At 40.7% G+C, this 24024-nt stretch overlaps 1 protein-coding gene across 1 annotated transcript in view; it reads right to left on the bottom strand.

Moving 5' to 3' along the window:
- Nucleotides 1–24024, bottom strand: part of MYO3B (myosin IIIB) — a 1099693-nt gene that overhangs the window by 297669 nt on the left and 778000 nt on the right. Inside the window, exon 23 of the mRNA XM_069221545.1 lies at nucleotides 5814–5888. Coding sequence (XP_069077646.1) covers nucleotides 5814–5888 — 75 coding nt within the window. The remainder of the gene's footprint in view (nucleotides 1–5813; nucleotides 5889–24024) is intronic.

Below are 24024 nucleotides of genomic sequence, written 5' to 3'. Positions count from 1 at the left end.
AGGGCAGGCTGGGAGCCTGCACCTGCAGTCCAGTCGAGGAGCAGATCGGAATGGCGAGGCTGGGTGCTAAAGGTAAGTTTTCTTTTTTCCTTATTATTATATATATTTTTTGTCCTGCCCCTGCCCGCTGTGCGCTGCGCCACCCCGCCCGCCCCTTTGCCCTCCTGTTAGCCGCCACTGCTTCTGACCACTTTCCTACTGTGTTCTCTCCTTTTGAAATTGGAGGGCTTGATTGAACAAACAGGTTGATCTTTTCATAAACAGGATGGATGTGCTGTGATGAAAAGCGTTCAGTTTTCTCTAACTGCTCCATACTTTTTTTAATGTAATCAGTCCTCTGTTTCACCGGAAGCAAGTGGAAATCCTTCAGAATCACAGAGCTACACCTCATACTTTTTCAGGGTGAAGAAAACCCTTCCAGTCTAACTGCATATACATCTTGAAAAGGAAATACATGTGTGACAAACAATACGCGATGTTAACTAAGCAAATAGCAACTTGCTAAATTAATGCTATCAAAACCCAGTCATGCTCTTTATAAACTCCATCAACAAATAATCTAGTTCTAGTATATTCCTTCCCAGAAAATATGATAAATTGTTCTAGAAAAAATACTATTGTGCAGATCCACAACAACCCCACCTCTAAACTTTCAAAAACCAAAACTGTTTGTGAATATGCTATAAAATATAATGTTCATATACTGCTGTTTATGTTAAGAATATTTTGGTCGATGTTTTAAATAATCAACCACTAGATGGCTGAATATCAGCATGCATCAAGTTTATTCTATAAGTAACATTCAGACCACATTCCTTGAGCTGAGATTGCAAATGGGCACTAAATTGCAACATAAGTTCTCCTTGAAGAACGGCTCCTTTGACGGAAGGAAATAGCACACAATAAATTCCTTGTCACGTCAATGTTCCCACTGTCTCCCTGTATCTGATGCAAAGTGAAAAGAAGATAAACATTCTGTGTTAGGCCTTATCTCACATGTAAACACCGGACCTGACAGCTATTCAAGACAGAAAAATGAAGTAACATTCCACACTGATCGCTACTGCAGAATTAAGCTGTCAAGTCTAATCTGTTAAATACACTCTAGCAGGGGATAGCAAATGTACACTGGGAATAACAGAACAAAAATATCAATGTACACCACAAGGTTGCACCTGCCACACTTTCATGCATTATGTTAGACCTGGTATTCTTCACATGGTTTACACCTGACTTTTTACCTTCAGACCTCCTGTTTTTGCTGACTTTGTGTTTCGCTGGCCTTAGGACTCTTCACACTTTACCATTGCTAACCAGTGATAAACGGCTCATTCACTCTGCTTAAAACATGGTAACATTGGCTTACACCCAATTGGCATATTTAATTTACCTAGAAGTCCCTAGTAAAGTGCTCTACATGTGACCAGGGCACATTAAATTAAATACTTATAGGGGACCTGCAGTACTGATAATGCTACCCACTTAAGTAGCCCTTTATATATGTCTCAGACCTGCCATTTGCAGAGCCTGTGTACAAATTTAAACTGCCATTTCGACCTGGTAAAATAAACCTTTTGCCAGGCCCAAACCTTCCTTTTTAATACATATGTCACCCCAATGGTAGGCCCTGGACTATCCCAAGGGCAGGGTGCAGTGCATTTAAAAGGGTGGACAGGTACTTTATAATTATACTTGTCCTGATGGTGAAAAACTCTTACATTCATTTCACTACTGCAAGGCCTATCTCTACCATAGGATAACACTTCAGTTGCCTTATTACATTTTATAAGTGTAATTTCCAAATGAGAAGAGGTAACTGGTTCATGTTTGGTTTTTCTGGAATCCTAATTTAAAATCCTAATTTATAGAGAAGTTGGATTTCAAACCGCAAACCTGATAATGCCACTTTTAGAAAGTTGGAATTTTCTTGCCTTAGCCATTTGGTGCCTGCAGCTCAACTGCCAACTACACCCAGTCATGTGACCAGAGATAGGCTGCTCGATGTTGATGCAACAGACCTTGCATCTCAGCCTCATTGCATCTCGTAACTGATGCATTGCTTCAGATTCACGAAGCATCTTCAGTGCGGATCCATGCACCCCTCTGCAAACCAGGATTTAAGGTACTGTTTCAGCAGGCCTAACTGGGTCCCTGTATCCTACCTGTACTCCATCTCGGTCAGCCTAAACTTGTGACTTTGTCCCAGTCGGACGTGACCGGATAGCCACAGTTGGTGCTTTTGCCTTTTTGTTGCTATTTTCCCTAAAAACTTTGACATTCAATATCTCAGGTTCTACTAATTGGATTTTTGTAATTTTTCACTTATTAAATTGTGCTCTATTTGTCTAACTTGGTGTAAGATCTTTTTGTATGGCGTTTCCACTTTTTTACAGATTGAATTATTGCAAAAATACTTTACATATTGCTTCTACGTTAGGCTAAACCTCTCTGTGCCAAGCTACCATAGGGTGAGTACAGGTTAATTTGGGGTTGCTGGCGCCTTACCCGGGCTAGGAATATGTTTTCTGCTTTACCAGGGCTCACACCCTTGTCAACCGGTAACCCAATTTCTAACAATTTATATTAGAGAGGTCACTGCAGTGAATTATGTTTCTTTCTTAACACAGCAACAAAGCTGTTTCTAACATACTACTACAGGGAAGTGACTAGCAAAATATGTTCTTTTGACCTACATCCAGGGAAAAATGTCATCTGTAGACAAAGTTGTTGAACATAGAACAAGTAGACATGAGTTTGAATCCTAGCTTCCCACTTGATCAAATTGTGTTTTCTCAGGAAAGTTGTTTTATCCATGTGCCGCAGTTTACTTTTTCTTCCTAAAAATGAAGTGCCTAGAAATGGGTTAAAACAAGTACTGACAGAGCAAGTAGGTCTGGTATTGGCAAGCTGGTGCAATAGTTATGTTTTATATTTTCATATTCTGCCATCATGTGCCACAGAAGTGAAAGAAAAAGATAAATACCTAGATAGAGTTCCTGCGTGCAAGGGTGAGGACTTCTGTTTTGCTGCTCTAAATGATGATGTTTGTTATTGGACCAATGACATCGCATAATGTTAATTGTTTAATGAATGAAAGTGTTTATAAACATTCTTTGCAAAGGTTTTGTAATATTGATCGCACAAGTCAGCATGTGATGAATAGAAGGATAGTTGGCAATCATATTTCACATTTGCTGAATCTGTCATTAAGGTTATGCTTAGCTGATTTCAAATATCTTTATATTTGAATGAATAGTGTTTGTAAAGTGCAAGATGGCTGCAAAGCACACAGAACAACAAAAGCAGAACCACCCGCCTCTGCTTCTTCCACTTCTGATAGTCAGATCCAAATGTGTTCAGGAAGCATGCAGCACACAGCCTGTTCAAGAAATCGTCTGCCTGAGGATTGGATGGCCGTCCTTCTCGGTCACTTCATTAAAAGCTTGATTGGTAATGCAAGAATGTAGATCTGTCGACTATTGCTTAGGAACCAACACCACTGGACTGGGTCATGGACTACGGGAGTGCTCAATCACTTCCAAGTTCAACCTTTTGTCAATCTCTCCCATAATGTATTTTTAGGCCCGGCCTGACGTCCTGAGCATTTTGTATAAACCTGTATATCAAATGTGGCTCAGCCAGAAGAGATTGGGAACCTATTCCAGAAGCCCTCTACACTTTCTTGCTGATTAGGAGTCAGGTCAGGTGCAGGCATCCCTCCTTCCACACAGCCATCCATCCCATCACTGTGCAAAAGAACAGGGTATCTCCTCTTCCATTGCCAGGAGTTTCATGTTAAAGTATCTTTGGATGTATATCTTAAGTCGGTTCACTATCCTGGGTTTCCATGTGCCACCTGTGCCCATCAGGTACTTCCCATTAGAAACTTTTCACACTTTCTTGTGTGGCCCACACCACTTATTCTCGAAAGCGGAGTTACAAATGGGCTCCAGCACCAACACCACCTACCACTACTGATATCCAGTCAGTGTTGCCTCCTGGTCATACCACTTTTTCATCAGGTGAAGCCATCAGCTTCTTGAGCCAACCACACAGTGTAGCACAACCTTTGTGGGTGATGGGGCAAATTCCTTCTCAACCTTCTCTGATTAAGGTGAGTGGGTCGCAAGCAGGGTGCACAAACAGATGTTCAAGTGCACTGACCCCATCTTCCTTCTGTGGAATTTCTCTGTAGGTGAATAAAAGACATGCCAGAAGAAGAGCTCAGTTCATCTTGGGTTTGGCAGGTAGAGTTTCCATCAAGCTCTTTAGGGCCTTGTTACAGGTCTCCAACAACTCATTGGTCTGCAGGTGGTGGTACACTGTCGACAAGTGGTAAGTTCCACCTGGAGACCGTGCCTGTAATACCAGTTAAATCAGGGACAAAGCTAATTTAGGGACAAACCTGGGGTATGTCTAGAGAAAACCTGTGCAAAGGAGCTTTGAGAGCAACACATAAAATCATTCCATTCTACCACTGTCCAGAATTCCAAGGAATCGTGTTTTATTTTTCAAGGTTACTGTGTTGCTGGTTCATTGTTTACCACTATCTTCTTTTTGTTTCAGGTATCTATTAGTGTTTTGATGCCTAGGATCACAGGATCACAAACACTACCTATTTGGGGATCTGATAGAACACAACCGGCATTTGGTGACATTAATATGATCCTGGTTTATATGGATGATTATGGTCCAACTAGCAATTGTTAATAATACTTAGTGCTCAGATCAGATGGAAAAGACCAGCGTTTTTGCATTCAAATTACAGAAAAGTGCCTGATAAGGCATTCAGTAAGTTCATCCCGAGTTTGAGAAAAAAACACTCACAATGATTAGATGTAATGTCCAGAAAAAAACTTGCAATGTCCAGCTTCCTAAGGACTGACCCACCAGTATCTCTGCACCAAAATATAGCCAACTCGTAATGAGGGTCAAAGAATGGACAAAATATCCCAAAGCAAACCTACCGATTCTGTGTTGAATTGTCTATCAGAATGCAAGGTTATACCAGAATATGGTTCTAGTCACCAAAAGAGTATCTAAGGGGCTGATTTAAGAGCCCCTAGCACCTTCTTGCACCACATTTGCATAAATTATTTTTTACGCTAATGTGGCCCAACAAGACCAAAATCGCTGCGCTAAATTTACAAAGAGGCCCAATGCATGCATTATGCCACTTTGTAACCTTTACCCTACATTATGCCTGCTCCAGGCATAAGGTATGCAAAGGGGGCGTTCCCTGATTAGGGGGGCCAACAAAATGACACAAAGAAATCTGAGAGATTTCTTTGTTTCATTTTTTTCTGCACTTTTAACGCCTGCTCAGACAAGCGTTAAAAGGAGGCACACCAATGTTTTCAATGAGCCTCAATGGGCTTAGCAGGATTAGCATCAACATTTTTATGCTAGTCCTGCAAAGCTCTAAGCTAGCGGCAAAAATGCTGATGCTAGTTTCCCTAACTACCGCCATGGTGCCCCATATCTTAGATGACTTCTCACATCTCTCATCAAATTCGATTTTGAAAAATGCTGCAAGAATTAGACTGGAGTAAAAATTGGGTGCACACATTGGTACGTCTCAGAGGGCATCACTAATATACAATATGGTGTAATCTCATAAAAATGAAAGACAGATTAATGCAGCAGATGTTCTTTCTTCTACACATGAACCTCACAAAAATGTAAATGATACCTGTTGAGTGTATGGAGGAGCACCTGATTGATATCCATATGATAAAATCTTATAGTTTATTATCAATCTAGTCAGATGTCTCAGCCTCAAAGATGTCCTTAGTCAAATCTTATTCAATTACCTGGCTGCTTTAAGTACTGTGCGACACACCAAGACGTTGATTAAAGGTGCCTGGGAGACACTCTTTCCCATGAACCTGTAAAACAAAGAGGCATCAACAGTTGAGAACTCAACAGAGGAGTTGTTAAGTGTGCTTCTATGAAAAAATGTAAATTACAAGCAAAGGGAGGGAAGCATTTTTTTTAACAAATCTAGGAATGGCAGGCTTCAGCTTTATCTGGATCTCAGTTGCACTCCTATCAAATATTACACAATATTATTCACAAGTTGTAATGCAATAATAAGTTATGTTATGTTACATTATGGTATGTTGATTTGTCTCCCGTCACTAAATAGCAAGGCAACAACAAGGCATAGCTGACCAGAGGCCTTAACAGAAAAACAGCATTTTCTGCATGTTTCTATCACATGGTTAGGACAAAGCTGAAGCTCTTTAGGCAGCTTGTTCGAGAGGGTCAGGGTACAAAGAGAGAAAGGCCCCTAACACAGGCTCTGCTGTAACTTGGAATTTGCAGAATTAGAGATTAGATTACTAAAGGTTTCTCTGAAGACGAAATCCCTTTATCTGGAATGAAATGAAATCTGGAGTTGTTCTGCATCGAAAACTATAGAGTGAGTTTTGAAGATAATGTGCTGTTGGATCCGGAGCTAATGTAGAGCTTCTCAATTTAAGTGGTACAACTGAACAAATGTGCTCCAACAGCTAATCTAACCATTTGATTTTGCATGGATGGTAAATGATGTAGAAGGGAATATTTTGTAATGAGAGATTGTTGCAAGAGTCTACTCTTGTGCCAGTTATTACTGAGATAGCCAAGCTTCTACAATCCTAAATTAGTTCAAGCAGATGAAGTTTAAGGAGGCGGAAGGCGCACGAAGATACACACTGACAGACACTTTGCCATCAAGATGCAAAGTGGAGTCAATTTTTACCCCAAGGTCTTTGCCCTTTTTAGAAGGTAAAAAAGAAGGACCAAAGGAAGTACTGGTCAGTCCAGAGATAAGAATCTTCATCTAGTCCATCTTGAGCTCGAGCCAGTGCTCATCCATAAGTGGACAGCTGTAAGGCAGTTCTAAAGGCATAAGACATAGTTTGTGTGATGACTTAGTTTAAACAGTAACTGGGTATCATTCGTAAAACTGAACAATAGCAGCAATATCAATAGCAACCAGGGGTCTCATATAGACATTAAACAAGTAGGTTGAGAGGGACTAACTGTGAGGGGACACTACATTCGAAATACTTGCATTATTATACTTACTCACTTTCTTTTTATAAACTCTAAATCCATTTGAGTTGCTTGTAACCTCATTGTGTATTGCGATATGCATTCATGAATTGCTTTTTGTATACTTAAAGTAATAAAACACCTCAAATGAGGTGGTTATTGATTCGCAAAGTGGAGGTGTTCCCACTGGGACTTCTTCCCACTTAAGGATTGTGTTGAGTGACCTTGGGAAAGGGGGGTGGTCAAAAGTAAGTGCTCTCTCCCTAATGTCTTCCTCACAGGTAACTATTTTCTGAAAGCAGCACTTGTTCCTTTAAGGAAGAGAAGGTGCTTTAAAAAAATAAACCATTTGAGAATACAAACACAGAGATGGTGATCTGCTGTTCCGTACAGGCCATCATCCCTGTATTTGTAGCCAATCACAGGAGGGTCTCAAATAATGGCCTGCCTAACTAATATTCATTAGACAGGTTGTTTTGCAAATCCTATTACTGGAAATTTTGCGACAAGACCTATTAATTCAAAGGGCGCATTGCATAGTTAGAGACAGGACGCAAAAAACTGGTGCACAATTTGCAACCACTTTTTCCAACCTTCCTTATTGGACACCTGGCCACAGAGGATGGAGGGAAGGGACAAATGATTGACAAAAGGATTTATGATGCAAGGTCATTATAGATCACAAAAGGTTTTGTAGAAAAATAAAAGAGTTTACATTTTTGAACCAGGCCTGTTTTGTTGTATGGTGATTTCATTACATTTGTATAGTGCTTCATACCACTGATGAAGCACAAAAGTACTTTGGAAGGATAGGTAGCGAGCTACTCTTTAATTTGGGGGGGTTTATGGTGTAGCATATGTGAGAAGTATTTTTTTATGTTTTGTTAGATTGCCAGAGCATTTTACATTTCCAGGATACTGCACATAATTCATTTGGATGACTTGGGAAGACATATTGTATGTGAATTTAGTCAAGTTCCTAAATTTTGGAGGAACCAATTGACCAAGTCTCCAAAGTGACTTCTTACTTGTTTCTGGATGTGTTCGACTGTGTGAGAAAAATGTAGGCTTGATGCAAGCAAAAACATCACAAGAAGTGACGCATTCATGGTAAATGTTTACCTCAAATGATGCATAGTTATGCGAGGTGGCGTAATGCCATATTTTGGGGAATTTCACATAAAAAGCATAATTGCTTCAAGTTCAAGTTTAAATTACCTCAGTGTAATTTAAAAATTGCTTCCTGCCTGAAAAATACAAATTAACAAATTCAGTGGTTAGTAGTGGCCACATGATTCCTCCCGCTGTTGCTCCATACTCATTCTCGCCCACATGTTTGCTCAAGCATGTCAGCTGACCTACAGCTTTCGGGGACTTTCTTCGTAGCTCCACAGCTCCAAGAGCAGCGTCAAACTGCTGGTGGTTTGATCAGGCATTGCTCCAGCATAAATCAGATCATTCTCTGTGGATGTTGACTATCAGATCACTGTGTTTCTGGCCAGCAGCCAACTGGTTCAGTAGGAATACCTCCAGCTGATTAGACCATTGGCCTTTGGTCCCCCAGGGTGCAAATCTTGGTCACCGCTCTTTGCCACTGAGCTCTATGCATTCAGGGATCCGGTGGAGGGTGCAACAGAGAACTGGGTGGGATTCTTTATTGCGCCTAGAGGGTCAGAGGGTGACAGTGAGACAGTCAGAAAGATTTAGTGCATCAGTGTGCCCTCTGTCTTCCATGTCAGGCTTTACCATGGATAGGGCTACAAAAAGAAGACTTGCTTTAAATTTAACTGAATCCCGGATACCTGTTGGTGGAGGCAGAAGTGCTTGAATCGACTTGGGAGGGGTTATGTAATGATGAGCAGATTGTTCTGGTATAACAATTGGTGTGGTCTGGTGTGGGTTTAAGTCAAACCAAAAACTAGGATCATTGTCTTCTCTTTTCTTTGTTAAAACAAAGTGATCGACATCTATTGATTGGCACAGCATGATGCCAGCAAGGGATGAAAAACTATTTGTTTCTGACTTTGACTGATAATCCTCTGCAGCCAAGATCAGTTTGTGTTCCTCCAGACAATTAGTAGAGCATCTGCGACCTGCTTTACCATTTTATTATAAAAGTCTTGTGCATACAAAACATTAGTTTCTTCAAAAAAGGGTAATTCACTTGAAGAGAATTTGAAAGGAAGGGGGCTCCAATCATTAGATAAACGTACATTTCCCATTTCTGGAAAGGCTACAACCATTCAACAGACTATTTTCTCCAACCATTCAAAAGACTATTTGCAACCACTGCCCATAGATCTAGCTCACCTAGTTCCTCACCCAGATCAACTGCTCCATCTACAACTGTTTCTCAAAATAGCATGGACCTTCCTTCAAAAACAAGAATTTTTTGGTGGTAACAGCTCAAATCAACATTCCAAAAACATCTTAGACTTTGATTTCTGACGAAATTGAGTCGGACAACAAATCACTTTAAGGTTCTGAAGAAAATTAAAAAATGGATCTTGTCCCCACCACTCAGAGCCCGAACACTGATTTGGGCAACTCTTTCGATAACCTGGATGTTATTGAATTACTCCGTTTGGACCATTTGCAGTCCTTATCTCAGGGTCTGACCAAGAATATTTACAACGGAAAAAAATGAGGGATATTGTCCCTATCTCAGACACGTTTTTGTGTACTGATAACAAAGAAGAACAACCACATTCTACTTGAATACAGGAACTGATAACAATGTTCCACATACCTACCCAGTTCTCGCTGCCATGAGTGCCATTAGCAACACAATCACTAACATATCTGACAAAGCGCAGTCTGTCTCGGAGGAGACGCCAGGAACATGGCGGTCAGCTAAGCTGCTGAGCCGCGAGTGCTCCGTACGGAGGGCTTAGCGACGCGACGCAGACGGAGGAGGAGGGGCTTGCTGGGCGTGCTGAGTCCGCACTAGGTCGGATGCCGGCGGCTCTGACGCGAACCCGGTTTGTTTGTTTTTTTGTTTTTGGAACCGCGTTTCTCCTTTCTTTTTCTTAACTTCAATCTTAACACCAAGGCAAACCGGCTATCGGCTACCAGGTATTTGAGCTATTCTCCTGCAGGGATATTGAAGAAAATATATCCCCTGCAAATATTTTCAACTCTACCTGTGAAAAAGTCCCCATTTCATGTTTTGCTCAAGATTTAAGAGCATTGAGCAAGACGATAGCCCCTGAGATTGTGGCAACTCCGATGCAAGCCCGTTTTTTGGGGGGTTCGCATTTTCCTTTTTTTTTTTTCTCTTTGTTTCCCAGGCGGCAGCGGTAGGTAGAAAGCATTTTGGGAGTTCTGGCCCATATCTACGCTGGAGCCGCTGTAGCGGCAGGTAGTAGCGCAATTAAAGATACATGTGGAGAGAGACGTTGGAGGTCTCACTCAACCTCGAGAGTGTGGAGCGAGGCTGTAAGGGGTGTGCCTCGGAGAAGACGCTACACCTCCAGGTGCAGCCTTCGAGGCCCAAGAACATTTCCTGTGGCTGGCTTAACAGAAGCAGAGAGGCAAGGAGAAGAGACATCTGGACCAGCATTAATGTCACCGGTTAAGCACTATTTGAAAGGTCCCCAGGTAGGCGCTATCAAGCTAGGGATGACGCGAAAAGGTAAGCCCGGCTCTCGGCTATCGGAAAATATTACAACTGTGGACAATGTATGCTTAACCAAAAGGAGGGGGCCAATCTCAAATAAAGGGGAGTCTGGGAGAGTTGAAGAACTATATGGGGGTATTGGTGACTCTGGGGGAAAAGTGCTACCCTAGGTTCAATAACTAAATATTTTCAGCCAGGGGTGGAGGAGGCAAGTGAGATCTCTCCTTTACCTATTGAAGCACAACTGGCCTTAGGGGGATAGGAGACATTGGAACAGGAGTCTCTAGAGAGGCGTGAGGCTCAGATGTCCCAGATGCCTCAAATAAGTAGTGGTCTTTCAGGGAGCAGGGAGGACTCCTTGCTCTTACAGGCCCCTCCTTTTGACCCCAATACCGCAGCCCCCACAGAGCCTAGTAATGGGGTTGTTTACGAACTTTTGGTTTCCCTCACGAAAGAGATTCGGGAAAAGTTTGAGATCTCTGAGAGTAACCAAGCTAAGATACAGGAAGCGTGCATGGTTTTGGAGACCAAGATTAATCAGTTGACAGATCGGGTTGGTAAGGTGGAGGAGGCCGTGGAAAAACAAAAAGGCCGGGTGTTGGCCAACACTCAAGACATCTTGTAGCTTAAACGTGGGGAGAGGAACCTACATGATAAATTAGAATTTTTGGAGAACAATATGAGGAGAAACAATATTAGGGTTCTAGGAGTCCCGGAGGGGACGGAAGGGGCGGATCTTAAGGGATACATGATCTCATTGATAAAAGACACAATGCCAGGTTTAGCACATTTGAAATTGGAGGACGATATTCAAAGAATACATTGAGATCCATTCAAAAAGAACGCAGGTACGAAATCCCCCAGAAGAATCCTAGTGAATTTTGCTACTTATTCAATAAAAGAGAAGATCCTGTCCGAGGCTTTGAAAGTGGGAAATTTTGTCAAAGGTGACTGGTCTTTTAGAATACGGTCAGATGTCTCTAGAGCGACCTTGGACAGACAGTGGGAGCTGGGGAAACTAATGCAAGAGCTTTGTTCCTTGGGGCAACAGTGCAGCTGAGATTCCCAGCGGCCCTACGGATTATGTGGCAGAATAAAACTCATAACATAAGAGATCCAGAGGAGGTTAGGGTCCTTATAGAACAGATGAAGGCGTTGCAATAATGTTGTAATGATGGTATGATTGGATATAGTCCGGTGTACAGAGTGCTCTACGGGGTAATTATGGTTGTCCTGTTAAAAGAAAGGAGGGTTCCCACGGGTGGGTGGGCCATGGGAATGAGGGGGGTTTGTGTGGTATGGGGAGTGTGTTGGTTTGGGTGTGGGACCATGGGGGGTAGAAAAGATAAAAATATAAAAGTCCTCAGGAGGGTTTTGTTACAATTGGAGAAGGGAAGGACCCAAGAAGTCTCTCTAGAAGATGGGTAAGCAGGAGGGTTTACTCTTAAAAATAATTTCATGGAATATCAACGGGTTAAGGGTCGAGCGTAGAAGAAGAAAGATTCTGGAGTTTCTCAGACAGGCAGAAGAGAATGTGATTATCTTACAGGAGACGCATCTCTCACGAGAAGAATGGGAAAAGGTGCTTAGAAACACACGGTGGATCTCCCGTGGGATAGTGACTAATCAATTGTGCCCGATTAACGGCGTCGCTATTCTTTTTAAAGAGAACAAAACTAAGGGGTTACGGATAGGTGATGTGCAGGTAGATTCAAAGGGTAGATGGGTGGTGGTTGAGGTTTGTTTGTTTGGGCTATGGCTTACGATTGCAGGCTATTATGGCCCCAATATGGACGATTTTACCCCGTTTGCAGAACTTTATAACCTTCTCTTGAAAACTAAGTATCCGGTTGTGTTAGGAGGGGATTTCAACATATTGTTGAATTTGGAGTCGGACAAACCCACCACCCGGGCGACGGTTAACTCCCCTAGAAGTAGGTCAGTGGTTAAACAGGCGATGATTGATTTGGGGCTTGCGGATGTTTGGCAGGTTAAGGGGAGGGGTAAGGGCCCAGATTCACCTTTCATAATAAGAAATATGGGCATAAGTCCAGAATGGATTTCTTTTTATTGCAAAATAGCCTGCTTGGGAACGTTTCTTATGTAGCTTATGCCCCAGCACACCTCTCAGATCATGCTGCTGTGAAGTTGTATCTTTCCTTTACGATGCAAGTCCCTAGGGTTTGGTGTACAATAAGTCGTTCATTATTATAATAATTGAGATATTAATTCAATGATAATTGAGATATTAAGAAAAGACACAAGAGTATTCTTTGAGTTGAATCAGGGTTCAGTTAGCTTGCAAATAATATGGGATGCATACAAAGCCTACATAAGGGGGAGATTGATTAGTTTGGCCGCATATAGGCGTAGTGAGGAAAGAGGGGAGTTACGTAATATTGAGACCAGAATGGCAACTTTGCAGGAGTCCATACAGGCTGCACAGAAAACGGAGAATAAGGTTCAATTAAGGATGCTTGAGCAGCAGTATGAAAAAGCACATTTGAACTTGGAGTCTTTTTTAGAAATGCAAGAAAGGAAGAAATGGGAAGCTAGTCAGTATGCGCATTATGAATACGGGGAAGGATGCAGTAAATTATTAGCCTGGAAAACAAAGTCAGATCGTTCAAAGAAATATATTTCTTCAACAAGGTCTGAGGCTACCGGGCAGATCTGTGTAGAAAGCACAGAAATAGAAGCTGCTTTTGCTTCCTTTTTTCAAACCTTGTATTCAGATGAGCCTCAGAACTCTGAGAAGCAGATTATGGACTTCCTGACTAAGGTTAGATTGCCTGGCCTGGAGAACTCAGCACGACATTTATTAGAAGGAGAGTTAACTGAGATGAAATTGTTCAACTATATGCTTCTGGAAGGGGCGCATGCACCGAGATTTTGGGCTGAGGCTGTAATTTGTTTGATTTTGAAGCCCCGTAAAGATCCTACACAATGTTCTTCTTATCGGCCTATTTCACTACTTAACTCAGATTATAAAATTTACACAAGCTTGTTATCTAAAAGATTGGGGGAAGTAATTTCTGGTCTGGTTCATCCAGATCAGAAAGGGTTTATTAAAGGTAGGCAGCTACAGGAATTAGTGCATGACTTGCTGGCTGCTATGGACCTGGCCTTAGATGAGAGGCTCCCTCTGGCAATAATAACTTTTGACGCGGCCAAGGCATTTGAGCAGGTGAATTGGCTATTTTTGCAGGTTGTAATGGACCTATTTGGATTAGGGAGCACTTTTATTAGAGAAGTTAAAGAGCTATATAGGTCACCAACAGCGAGAATTCTGATTAACGATGTGCTATCACAGGAAGTAGGCATTTTTAGAGGAACACGTCAGGGTTGTCCCTTATCCCCTCTACTATTTGATTTATATATTGAGCCTCTTGCGATATCGCTTAGAAATAACAGGGAAATTCTCTCCTTTCAGAGTAAGGGATGGGAGAAGAAAGTTGCATTGTATGCAGATGATCTGATGATTTACTCTAGGGATCTTTCTTTTTCACTTCCCTCTATAAACTTGGTGATGGAAGGTTTTGGTAGAATGTCGGGCTATAATGTTAATGTTGAGAAGACAGAGATTATGTTCTGGAATATGTTATATGAATCCCCGTTAGTTAAACAAGAGATCAGATATTTAGGAGTTCAGATTATAAAAGATCTGGGGGAGGTAGCAAAGATGAATTTTGAGAAAGTCAATTTTGAGACTAAGAAACTCCTTAGAGCATGGGTGGCTCTCCCTCTCTCTTTAATAGGCAGATCTAACATTTTGAAGATGATAATTGTGCCAAAATGTATGTTTTTATTTAATGCTATCCCCTTGGAATTCAAGGTTAAGTGGTTTACAAAACTGCAGGGAGATTTGTCTTCGTTTGTCTGGGCACATAAGAGAATAAGGATATCTTGGAAGAAGCTGTGTAAGAAGAAGGAGTGGGGGGGATAGCAGCACCAGATTTCTATAAGCATTATTTGGCTTTTCAATTTAAGAATAGTAGAATTCTTTTAAGTAAAAAGTCTGAGTATAACCCAATGTGGGAAGCTTTCACAGCACACGCGGAGGAAGGGGCCAAGTTTTTTTTGTATAAATTTGGTCATCCAAGGTTTTTTTAAAAAGTCAGACTTAAGATTCCACGGCAGGCCTGCAAGGTCTGGCTACAGATTCATAACCTACTAGGGATAGCCTACTATTCTAGATTAGCCGCAATTTGGGATTCACCAGGTACCCCGGTATGTCTTCTTGATAAGCTATCAGTCCCGCTGAAAGTGAGTGGGGTACTATGGTGGGGACAGATCATAGAGGATGTGGAGTTGATTCCTTGGACCACATTTTTGGAGAGAGCGGGAGGGGGTCCGTTTCTAAATTTAAATATTATCAGTTGGCTAGTTGGATTAAATCGTTACAAGTAGGAGAAATTGGTAGATCTAGTTGTGAGGAGAAATTAACTCAGAGACCTTTACTTAAGGAAATCGTGTTTTGGTATCAAGCCTTGTTGGAGGCAGCTGAGGAGCATACCCCCTCCCGCTCCAGAAGTGGGGAGAGGTCTTTCCAAACATTGATATAATATCTTTGTGGCAAAGGTCATGTTCAAATCTTTGGTCCGCTGTTAAATCAGCAGCAATGAGGAGGAACCATCTGTTTACTTTGCATACAGTGTATTGGACTCCAGCAAGGTTGTCCCGCATTGGGAAAATTCAGAAAAACTGTCCACGAAGTGATGACCCAAATGCGGATGATATTCTTATGTTTTGGAATTGCTCCAGGCTGGCAAATTTCTGGGAAGCCGTGCAGAAAGTCATAAACAAGATATTTGGTGAAGGAATAACATTGAACCCTGTTTTAGTTTTATTTGGGGTTTGTGATTTGAAAGCCCAAACACAGCAATGTCTTTTGTTTGTTTTGATGCTTATTGCCCGGCGGCAAATCTGCTATAAATGGGTATGCTCATCACCTCCCACAGTGCAGGAGTGGCAGAACTCAGTAGATCAATTGTGTAAGTTGGGCAGAGCTATGCCTATTAGCAAAAGAGATATTTTTAGCTGGGATGGGAAAATGTTTGTCAAATGCTTACTTGATTGGTGGTGCTCAGTTTGGTTATGAAGTCCGATGATTATACCTGATCCCCCCTTCCGTGTGTCTAGGTGTATTGTCCAGTTATGGTACCAGACGGGTAGCTGGGGAGGATTTGTCAAGGATACAGGGGGATCCACGGAAGAGAGTGGCAGGTGGAGTGGCCCGTTGATATTGTGGGGCTATACACCTGGTGGTCAATGGGTAGTGGATCCTTCCTTTACTGGCATGGATTAGCGAGATGAGGACAATAAAAAAAAAAAAGCGGAGTCTGTCTCAATGGATAATCAGATCGTTATGCTAAGTGAAATCTCTCACAAACCCTGCACTCTAAAAGATTGTTTTACAGATCATTTTAAACAAGTTACCTTTTAAGGTAACTTAACCTCAAAAATGCAGCAATTGTTTTCAATCAATAGTTTTGTTGACCTTATGTAATTACTGCCACGAAATTAAAACCTTTGCAGGAGTCTCACTCTGCATACCCTAACTTCAAAACAACTCTCAAATAAAGAAGAGTTTGAATGATAACAGTATGAGTAACTTGTTGGATAGCCATCAAAAGGGTCATTAAATTGTGCAGGTTTGCATCAGCTACCAAATTGCCATGGATGGAATAATCCTAACTGATCACATAAATGAATCAACCAATCCACCAAATCGCTAACATGAAACAACTACACCTTCTTCAGTGATTCAAAATGTTTCTTTCACTTCAACAAAGTCAACTAGCAAGGATGTTAATCTGGGCGATTATTTCAGACATATTTAAGCAAGAGAAGGATGAAAAATTGCAGAAGCTAAATAACTAATAGTGAAATCAATATTAGAAACACTAAAAATCTACTCATTTTTTTAGACAAATCCAAAAAAATCAGGTCTCAACATGCAACAGAAAAGTGTCTTTCTGGTACGGCAACAGAGTTGGTTCCAGCTCTTGAATTTCTGCCAACTGCTATAATAAAGTCAATCTTAGACTCACCTTCAAATACTTACCAGAGTAATGAACAGGATAATCTGTTTAGGCCCTTTAGCTTTCAGGCTGATACAGCAGAACTAATTTCCTCACCGGACATAAAAGAAACTTCCCATAATGTTTAACAAACAAAACCAAAGGATTATTTCCTTGCTAGTATTGACCACTTTAGTGTAGAAATTGATACCAACTCCAAAATCAGTACAAACATCATTGGTCCATCACGTTATGGATCAAATAATGACATATTTCATACTTAGAAACAGAATTTAGATGGTTTTCATGAATCTGTAACAAACTGAGGTGGTGGTGCAAAGGTTGGGAAAGGGCTTCTGTGACCATTATGAGAATGTAATGCGAAGTGACCAGCAGTGGGCCGTAAAAGTGCCATCCAGGAGAATTGTTTTCCTTAGATATTGTCCTACGCTGCTTGCCTATGTATACAATATGCCTTTGTTCTTTCTGCCTTTCCCAAGGTTATTTTATGATGGGTACTGTTAAACAATAAAAGGGGTTATAAAAAAAACAAATTTAGTCAACTATCATTATTTAAAGGGCCAGGCCACATAATACCTAACGAGATTGATAACTTGATTATTTCCATCAATGAGGAGCATAACTCAGGCAGCAACATCTATCTTCCTATTGTCATAAATAGCACTGACTTACAAAAGAACAACTATAGTGGGTCCTCTATCATTAAACAATTCACTACAAATAAATACTCCTCGTATATGGACCATTTTAAAGGCACACCTGTCATGGATCAGCTAACAATTTGTTTGTGGAACACCTCAAGTATGGATCCTCAACAAAGTAAGAACAATAAAAATGGACGTGTAACACAGATGCGATTGAACTCCAAAATTTCTCTAGCTCTGACTCACTTGCAACTAAGGCCGTATGGGTAGGCCTATGGGGCCTATTGATACTTACAAAATGTAAACTAAATGTGATTACACATAGATTTATTTTTATCTCAAGGAATATAATTGCTGTCTTATTCAAGCTCTGTAGGAGTTTTTCTGTACATCTTATTAACATGTATATCTCTCAGAAACAGGCAACAACTGTTTCCTTAATTCATTCAACAAATAAAAAACTTTGTAAATATATTATTTCGGAGCCCGTTTTCAAAATAAACAAAACTGATCCAGCAAAATAATGAGAACTTCACTCCATGATTTAAGCTTTCGTCACTTAACCTGGAGACACAAAAAGGACCAACCTGAATAATTCACTTTTACTGCAATGAATAGGAAGGTTAGTATTGATTATACTGTTCTTCATTTTACTTAATTTAATACATTTGTCAATTATAAAATAAGTAATAGAATAGAGTATGATCATCACCCGCAGCAAATCGTACCGAAATACAAAATCCTTGATTTTATATCAACCATGCAAGAGCTATAGGATTGATTCACTGCAATAAAAGGGAAAATAATTGAGCGGAATATTTTGCTCAATAAAAAAGCATCTGAACTATGGGATCACAAATTTATCATGAGGTTTATCAAATCTATGGGTAATAGAGTCTCTGAATTATTATTTGAGATAAATATCTGCACTTCTCATCTTGAAAAAATATATGAATTTCTCTCTTGTACATACACTCTTAGACAAGAGAACCAGCAAAGAGAGACATCCATATCTGTTACCATTCAATCTCTGAAAAATATTACAGGATATACATAAGTACCTGCTAAAGGATGTGGCAGTTGCAACAAGACATCAGAACCTAAAAAGTCTTTAAAGCAAGTTAAATATATATTTTGCTAAGATCAAACCAGCTAACCAAGATTCTCCTTCGACCAAACTTCAATCAACTATCATAACAAGAAAAAATGACAATTCTGGTCCTGGAATGATTATTTGTCAGATGTGTATGGAAAGAGTAAATCAAACCCAACAATTCCAACAACCAATAGAGACTCATCTAATTATTTAATTACACAAAATGCTATCAGATTGTTTATTAAGGACTGTAAATCTACAACCAACCCTAGTTCAAATGGCTTGCCAATGGGTAATCTCAAGTTCAACACCAAACATTGCCTCTACTGCTAACTCCTATTTGTAACACATCTGTACATTTTGCACACGTTTTGCCATCTTTGAAAGGCTCCAGCCTTCTTAAAAACGAGGCCACAAAAATTCACCAAGTAGTTATGGATTAATCACTTTGCTTGACATAGATAGAAAACACCTTCTTTCTCATCTTGAAGACTGAGTTGAGATGCTAACATCTTACATTTCCACCACACAGGCTTTAAAACTAAGTTCTCTACCTCTAACAACATTGTTGCAAAAACCCTTCTGGCTCAAAAAGCCATATCAACAAAATCCAGGAATCTTTGCTTGTTTAATTGATTATTTCACTGCTTTTGCTAGGATACGTATAAACTGACTCTTGTCCAAGTTAAAGTCTGGGATCTACACATAGGCTTACTACATTTACTAATTAAACTACACAGTGACACATGGGTCACAGTAAAATTGTGTAAGGTCAAGGGGCTTACACCAATGAACTATACTTATGCCTTAAGATAAGGGTGCATTCCTGTTCCTTTGCTCTTTTCTGTCTACATAACTGACCTAGATGCCACATTTCACCCAAGTAACGGAAATGAGTCCAAACTGCCATTTTGATAACATTTCTAGTCTATGAAGACAACCTCAAAATGTTTTCTTCTACTCAGATAGGCCTGCATCTGTCTCAACACCACTCATATGACATTGACATAACCTGCAGATAAACCTCAACAAGATAAAGGTCATGTTGTTTGGATCTACATAGCCTAAGTTTAACTGAGTTATGAGCACAACCAATATTGAACCTACATATCAATACAATTACCTGGGTATAATTGCAGGAAAAAACCTTAACTGGATTCTGCATATGGAATAATTAGGTCATAAGATCTGCACCATAAAAAAGGCAATAAAACAACAATTCTTTCAGAATTACCAAGGAATGCAGTGGTTCATACTCTAACAATAATAATATGAGCCCAGTTGATGGCCATTCTACACAATGGATGCTTACTATGGAAGCCTATATGTATTTGAAAACAAGTGTCTCTGTTTGAGTTCCATTGCCGGCTGTTCTCTCTCTCTCTCTCTCTCTCTCTCTCTCTCTCTCTCTCTCTCTAAAAGGTTAAAGGGACAAAGGGACATTATAGTTAGGTGAAAATTAACACGGCCCCACTGTCCAGGCCGATTGCTGCTACAGGGACCCCATCCTCCGGGGCCCAGAGGCAATTTCCAAGGGGAGTGGGGTGGCATGGCCCATTCCCAGAGCCATTACTGGCCTTGGGATCCCCCTCCCACAGGGCCAGGCCCTGCTATGTCCCAGGGTGACACCTGTGTTTGTTCTAGCTTGGTGGGAGCAACTTGAAAGCTCCCGGCAATAGAAAGCAAACATGAAATCTGCTCCCAGCTGGTAGAAGCTTTAAAAATGCTCCCGCCAGCTAGGAGCAGACTTCAGATCTGTTTCCCTGCCCGCATCACTGAGAGCAGGGAAACAGATCTGAATATTGCTCCCTCCACAGCCCCCCTCCTCCACAAAATATGTGGGGCCCTAGGCAATGGGGTCCTGCTGAAATCGGCCCAGCGAGGTAGGGAGGCTCCATGCCGCCTCCACCTGAAAAATGCACCGGGCCCATCACAGCCCGGGCAGGGGGGCCAAGTTGGTTGGCTACCTTTGAAGGGTTGACTACAGGGCCTGGCACCAGGTCAGGCTCTGCAGCCAATCCTCCGTCATGCATGGTCTTTGTGCGTGCACTGAGTGGGCTTGGCCGTATGTGGGGGGGTGCTGCATGCCCTATAACTATAACTCACACCCTGGCCATACACTGCTAATTACCCCACATATTAATTACATCACTCATAACATCTTCTATGACATAATTGATAATATCAGAGAAAAATTAGATGTAAAACTATTGATGGAAAACTGCATGGCGAGGGTGTGAGTAATGGTTACCTAGGGCACAATTATAGTTACTTGAGATAAGTTTCACTATAACTTCTGAATTCCTATGGTCTTGTGTGTGTAAAATCAGAACCTAACTATAGCGTTCCAGTGAATCTATGGTTTTCAGTGAATTTCTATGTGCTTTTTTTCAATTCTATTTCCTAACATAACATCCCTGTAACCTTTGTTTTTTCAATGAATATGTAGATGGATAGATAGATAGATAGATAGATAGATAGATAGATAGATAGATAGATAGATAGATAGATAGATAGATAGATAGATAGACAGATAGATAGATAGATAGATAGCAGTTCATTTTTAAATCTATATATAATAAAGCAGAGTATGGGATGTGATGCTGGAGCTGGAAAATGGTGGGGCAAAAAGCAATGTAGAAGTGGAAAGTGGTGGCAGAACAACAGAGGAACTGACTAGTGGGGGACCAAGAAATAAAAGAAAGATTGAGGTTAGTGGCAAGGAAATAGAAAAACTGGTGTGTGGGCAAAGATCACTCGTAGGTTGCTGGTGTGGTCCCTTTTTCTCGAGATGCCTTAGCTTGGACAATGCCACTGGTGTCTGCAGAATATCTTACTATAAACAACGACAGTAATTATTTGACACTTTGTCAGAGGATGTTTGAATGATAGGATAGGGAGTTTTGGGATGAAGAAGCACTCTGTAATATTAAAATCAAGGAACGTTAGATGTTCTCTCCTACTTGACTCAGTTTCGAGAATTGTCTGCTGAAACCACGTGGATTGAAAGGATCCAGATACTCTTTCCTAGAGGGCTCAAGGAAGAGAGTTTAGTGACAAGCTGGTGCATTCTAGTAGACCTGCTGCCCTGGAACAACTTACTGATACTATCCTTGCTAATGGAACATCGGCTGCAAGAAAGCAGTGCTGATATGCAAAAGAGCAAGTGTTCAAATGTGAACTCAGGCTCATATTCTTTCTTTGCTAAAAGACCGGATCCTAATTCTGACATCTGAAAAACACCACAAGAAAAGGCAATGCAGATTGGTACAACACAAGAGTCATTATCTGCTACTGTGAAGGATAGGCCCTGGAAGGTAGGCCTGTCTTTATATTGTGTTGATCTAAGATATTTGGTCAGAGATTGTCCTTGCAGGCCTTCAAGATCTTCAGGAAATACCAAGCCTCTGTGTTGAAGAGCATGACGAGTCTTATTGAGTTTTCTCCAGGTGATTTATTGTAATACCAAATTAGCCAAACCTATGCTATTTTTGCTACTTGTTCACTTATGCCCCGGAAAAGAGGCAATTCTTATTACTTCTGCATTGTTACATTGTGCCACTGCAGGAATGTGCATGGACCAAGAATAGGCCTTGAAGTATCAGATAGCAGTCTTAAAGAAGTCTGTTCTAGAAATGGTACAGTTGATAGGTCTCCATTGTCTTCTGGTCCTGTGACTAATAAGACATCACCATTAGTAATCACCATGGGCTCACATAAAGAGATCTTGGGCCTGATTTAGAACTCAGCAAATGGGTTACTCCAATACAGCGGTGATGGATATCCCATCCACCGAAATCTAAATCCCGTAGGATTTAATAGGATTTAGATCTCCGTTCGCAGGATATCCATTACCGTTGTGACAGAGCAACCCGTTTGCCAGGTTCTAAATCAGGCCCTTTGGCTTTTGGTTTAATATCTCCTCCAAACCACACAATTATTCTTGACCTTCTATGGCTGACATGCCACAATCCATATACTAAGTGGGTGACTTGCACTATATCCCTATACTCTAACATTTTTCAAGATAATCGTTACTATGCAACTGGTGATTACTGGTGCTCCTGTTCTGTGCAGATCATAATCCATTATGATGCATCTAAGGTTGCTGGGCTTCTTTGATTCCTACTCACTATCATCAATTTGCATTGACTTTATGAAGCCACAAAATTATTTTCTTCCATGCCATAGAGAGTGTTGTTGTGCATCCTCAACTGTTCCAAAGCTATCATATCATATGGCTGAATGTATTCTTTGTCCGTTACGGAAAAAAGAAGCCTTGAAACAATACCTTGATGAAAATCCACAGAATGAACTGACAGAATGCTCTACCTCTCCAGCTGGGCACTTATTTATTGTGCCTAAGAAAATGGGGGCTCTGAGATCTTGTGTATGTTATTCTGGCCTAAACTGTGCTACCATCAATGACAGATAATCATTTCCTCATTTCAAAACATCTTGGATGCGGTTTGTGAAGTTACTGTATTCACAAAACTGGATCTGTGCGAGGCCAATCACCTATTTTGTCTTATGGAAGGAGATGAGCCTAAGACTAACTTTCACCAGGGTAATAGTCTTTGGCTTGAGTAATCCCCCTACAATTGTTCAAAGTTTTGTTAATTCTGTATTTTCTGATATTCTACACTAATTTGTAGTAGTCTATGTGGAAGATATGCTAATATTCTCCAAGAAAATCTGGGACATTGAAACTATGTCTTGTTGGTTCTCTCCAGGTTGAGCCAGAACCTGTCAGCTTGCAATCCAAGAAATAGTGAGTTTGAAAAGAGAATGTTGAATATCGGATTACAGAATATCAGCTAATGGTCTAGCTATGGATTCCAAAAAGGTGTCTGCTATTCTGGAATGGCCATCACCACACTCTGTTAAGCAAGCCCAGTGTTTCCTGGGTCTGGCACAATTGTATAGTATTTCATTAGATGAGTTGCACACACACCTTTCCTCTTTTCACAAATCTCAAAGAAAAAAAAAGTTTATCACAAGGTTTCCAGTGGACTAATGAAACAGAAACAGCCTTCCAAGTTCGCACAAAGGCTTTGACACTATCTCCCACATTCTGTCATTCAGATCCCCATAGAAAAGTTGTGGTTGAAATGGTGCTGTTGCAACCACAAACCTGTGAAAATCTGGAACATCCCATCTTTGTTTTAGTCCAATGTATTAAGGTCATGAAACAAAATTATTCTGTTATGGAAAAGTAGTCATTGGCCAAGAACTATGCATGTCAGGAATGGAGCTATCTCTTAATGTGGGCTTGTGAGATGTTTGACATTAGAACTGATCACCACGAAGTACAATGTCTACAAAATATGCAATATAAGAACAATCAAAAAGCTTGACGGGTTTGGTTCTCAGACTATTGCAGCTGATTTATGTAGAAATGTAGGAGACACTAACTCCTCCCGTAACTAATAAAGTTATATGGACTCTGCACTATACAACCCATTCTAAAAGGAGTTTGAGATGCCAAAGTCAAGCTAGATCGAAACATTTTACAAAAACTAGAACTAAAATGACAATTTGTTTCCATCACAATCTCTAATTTTGTCAACTGTCTTACAA

Source organism: Pleurodeles waltl, chromosome 3_1, assembly GCF_031143425.1.
Source record: "Pleurodeles waltl isolate 20211129_DDA chromosome 3_1, aPleWal1.hap1.20221129, whole genome shotgun sequence".
Taxonomy (NCBI): Eukaryota; Metazoa; Chordata; class Amphibia; order Caudata; family Salamandridae; genus Pleurodeles; species Pleurodeles waltl.
The sequence above is the reverse complement of the archived record's forward strand: the minus strand, read 5'-3'. Positions and strand labels throughout refer to the sequence as shown.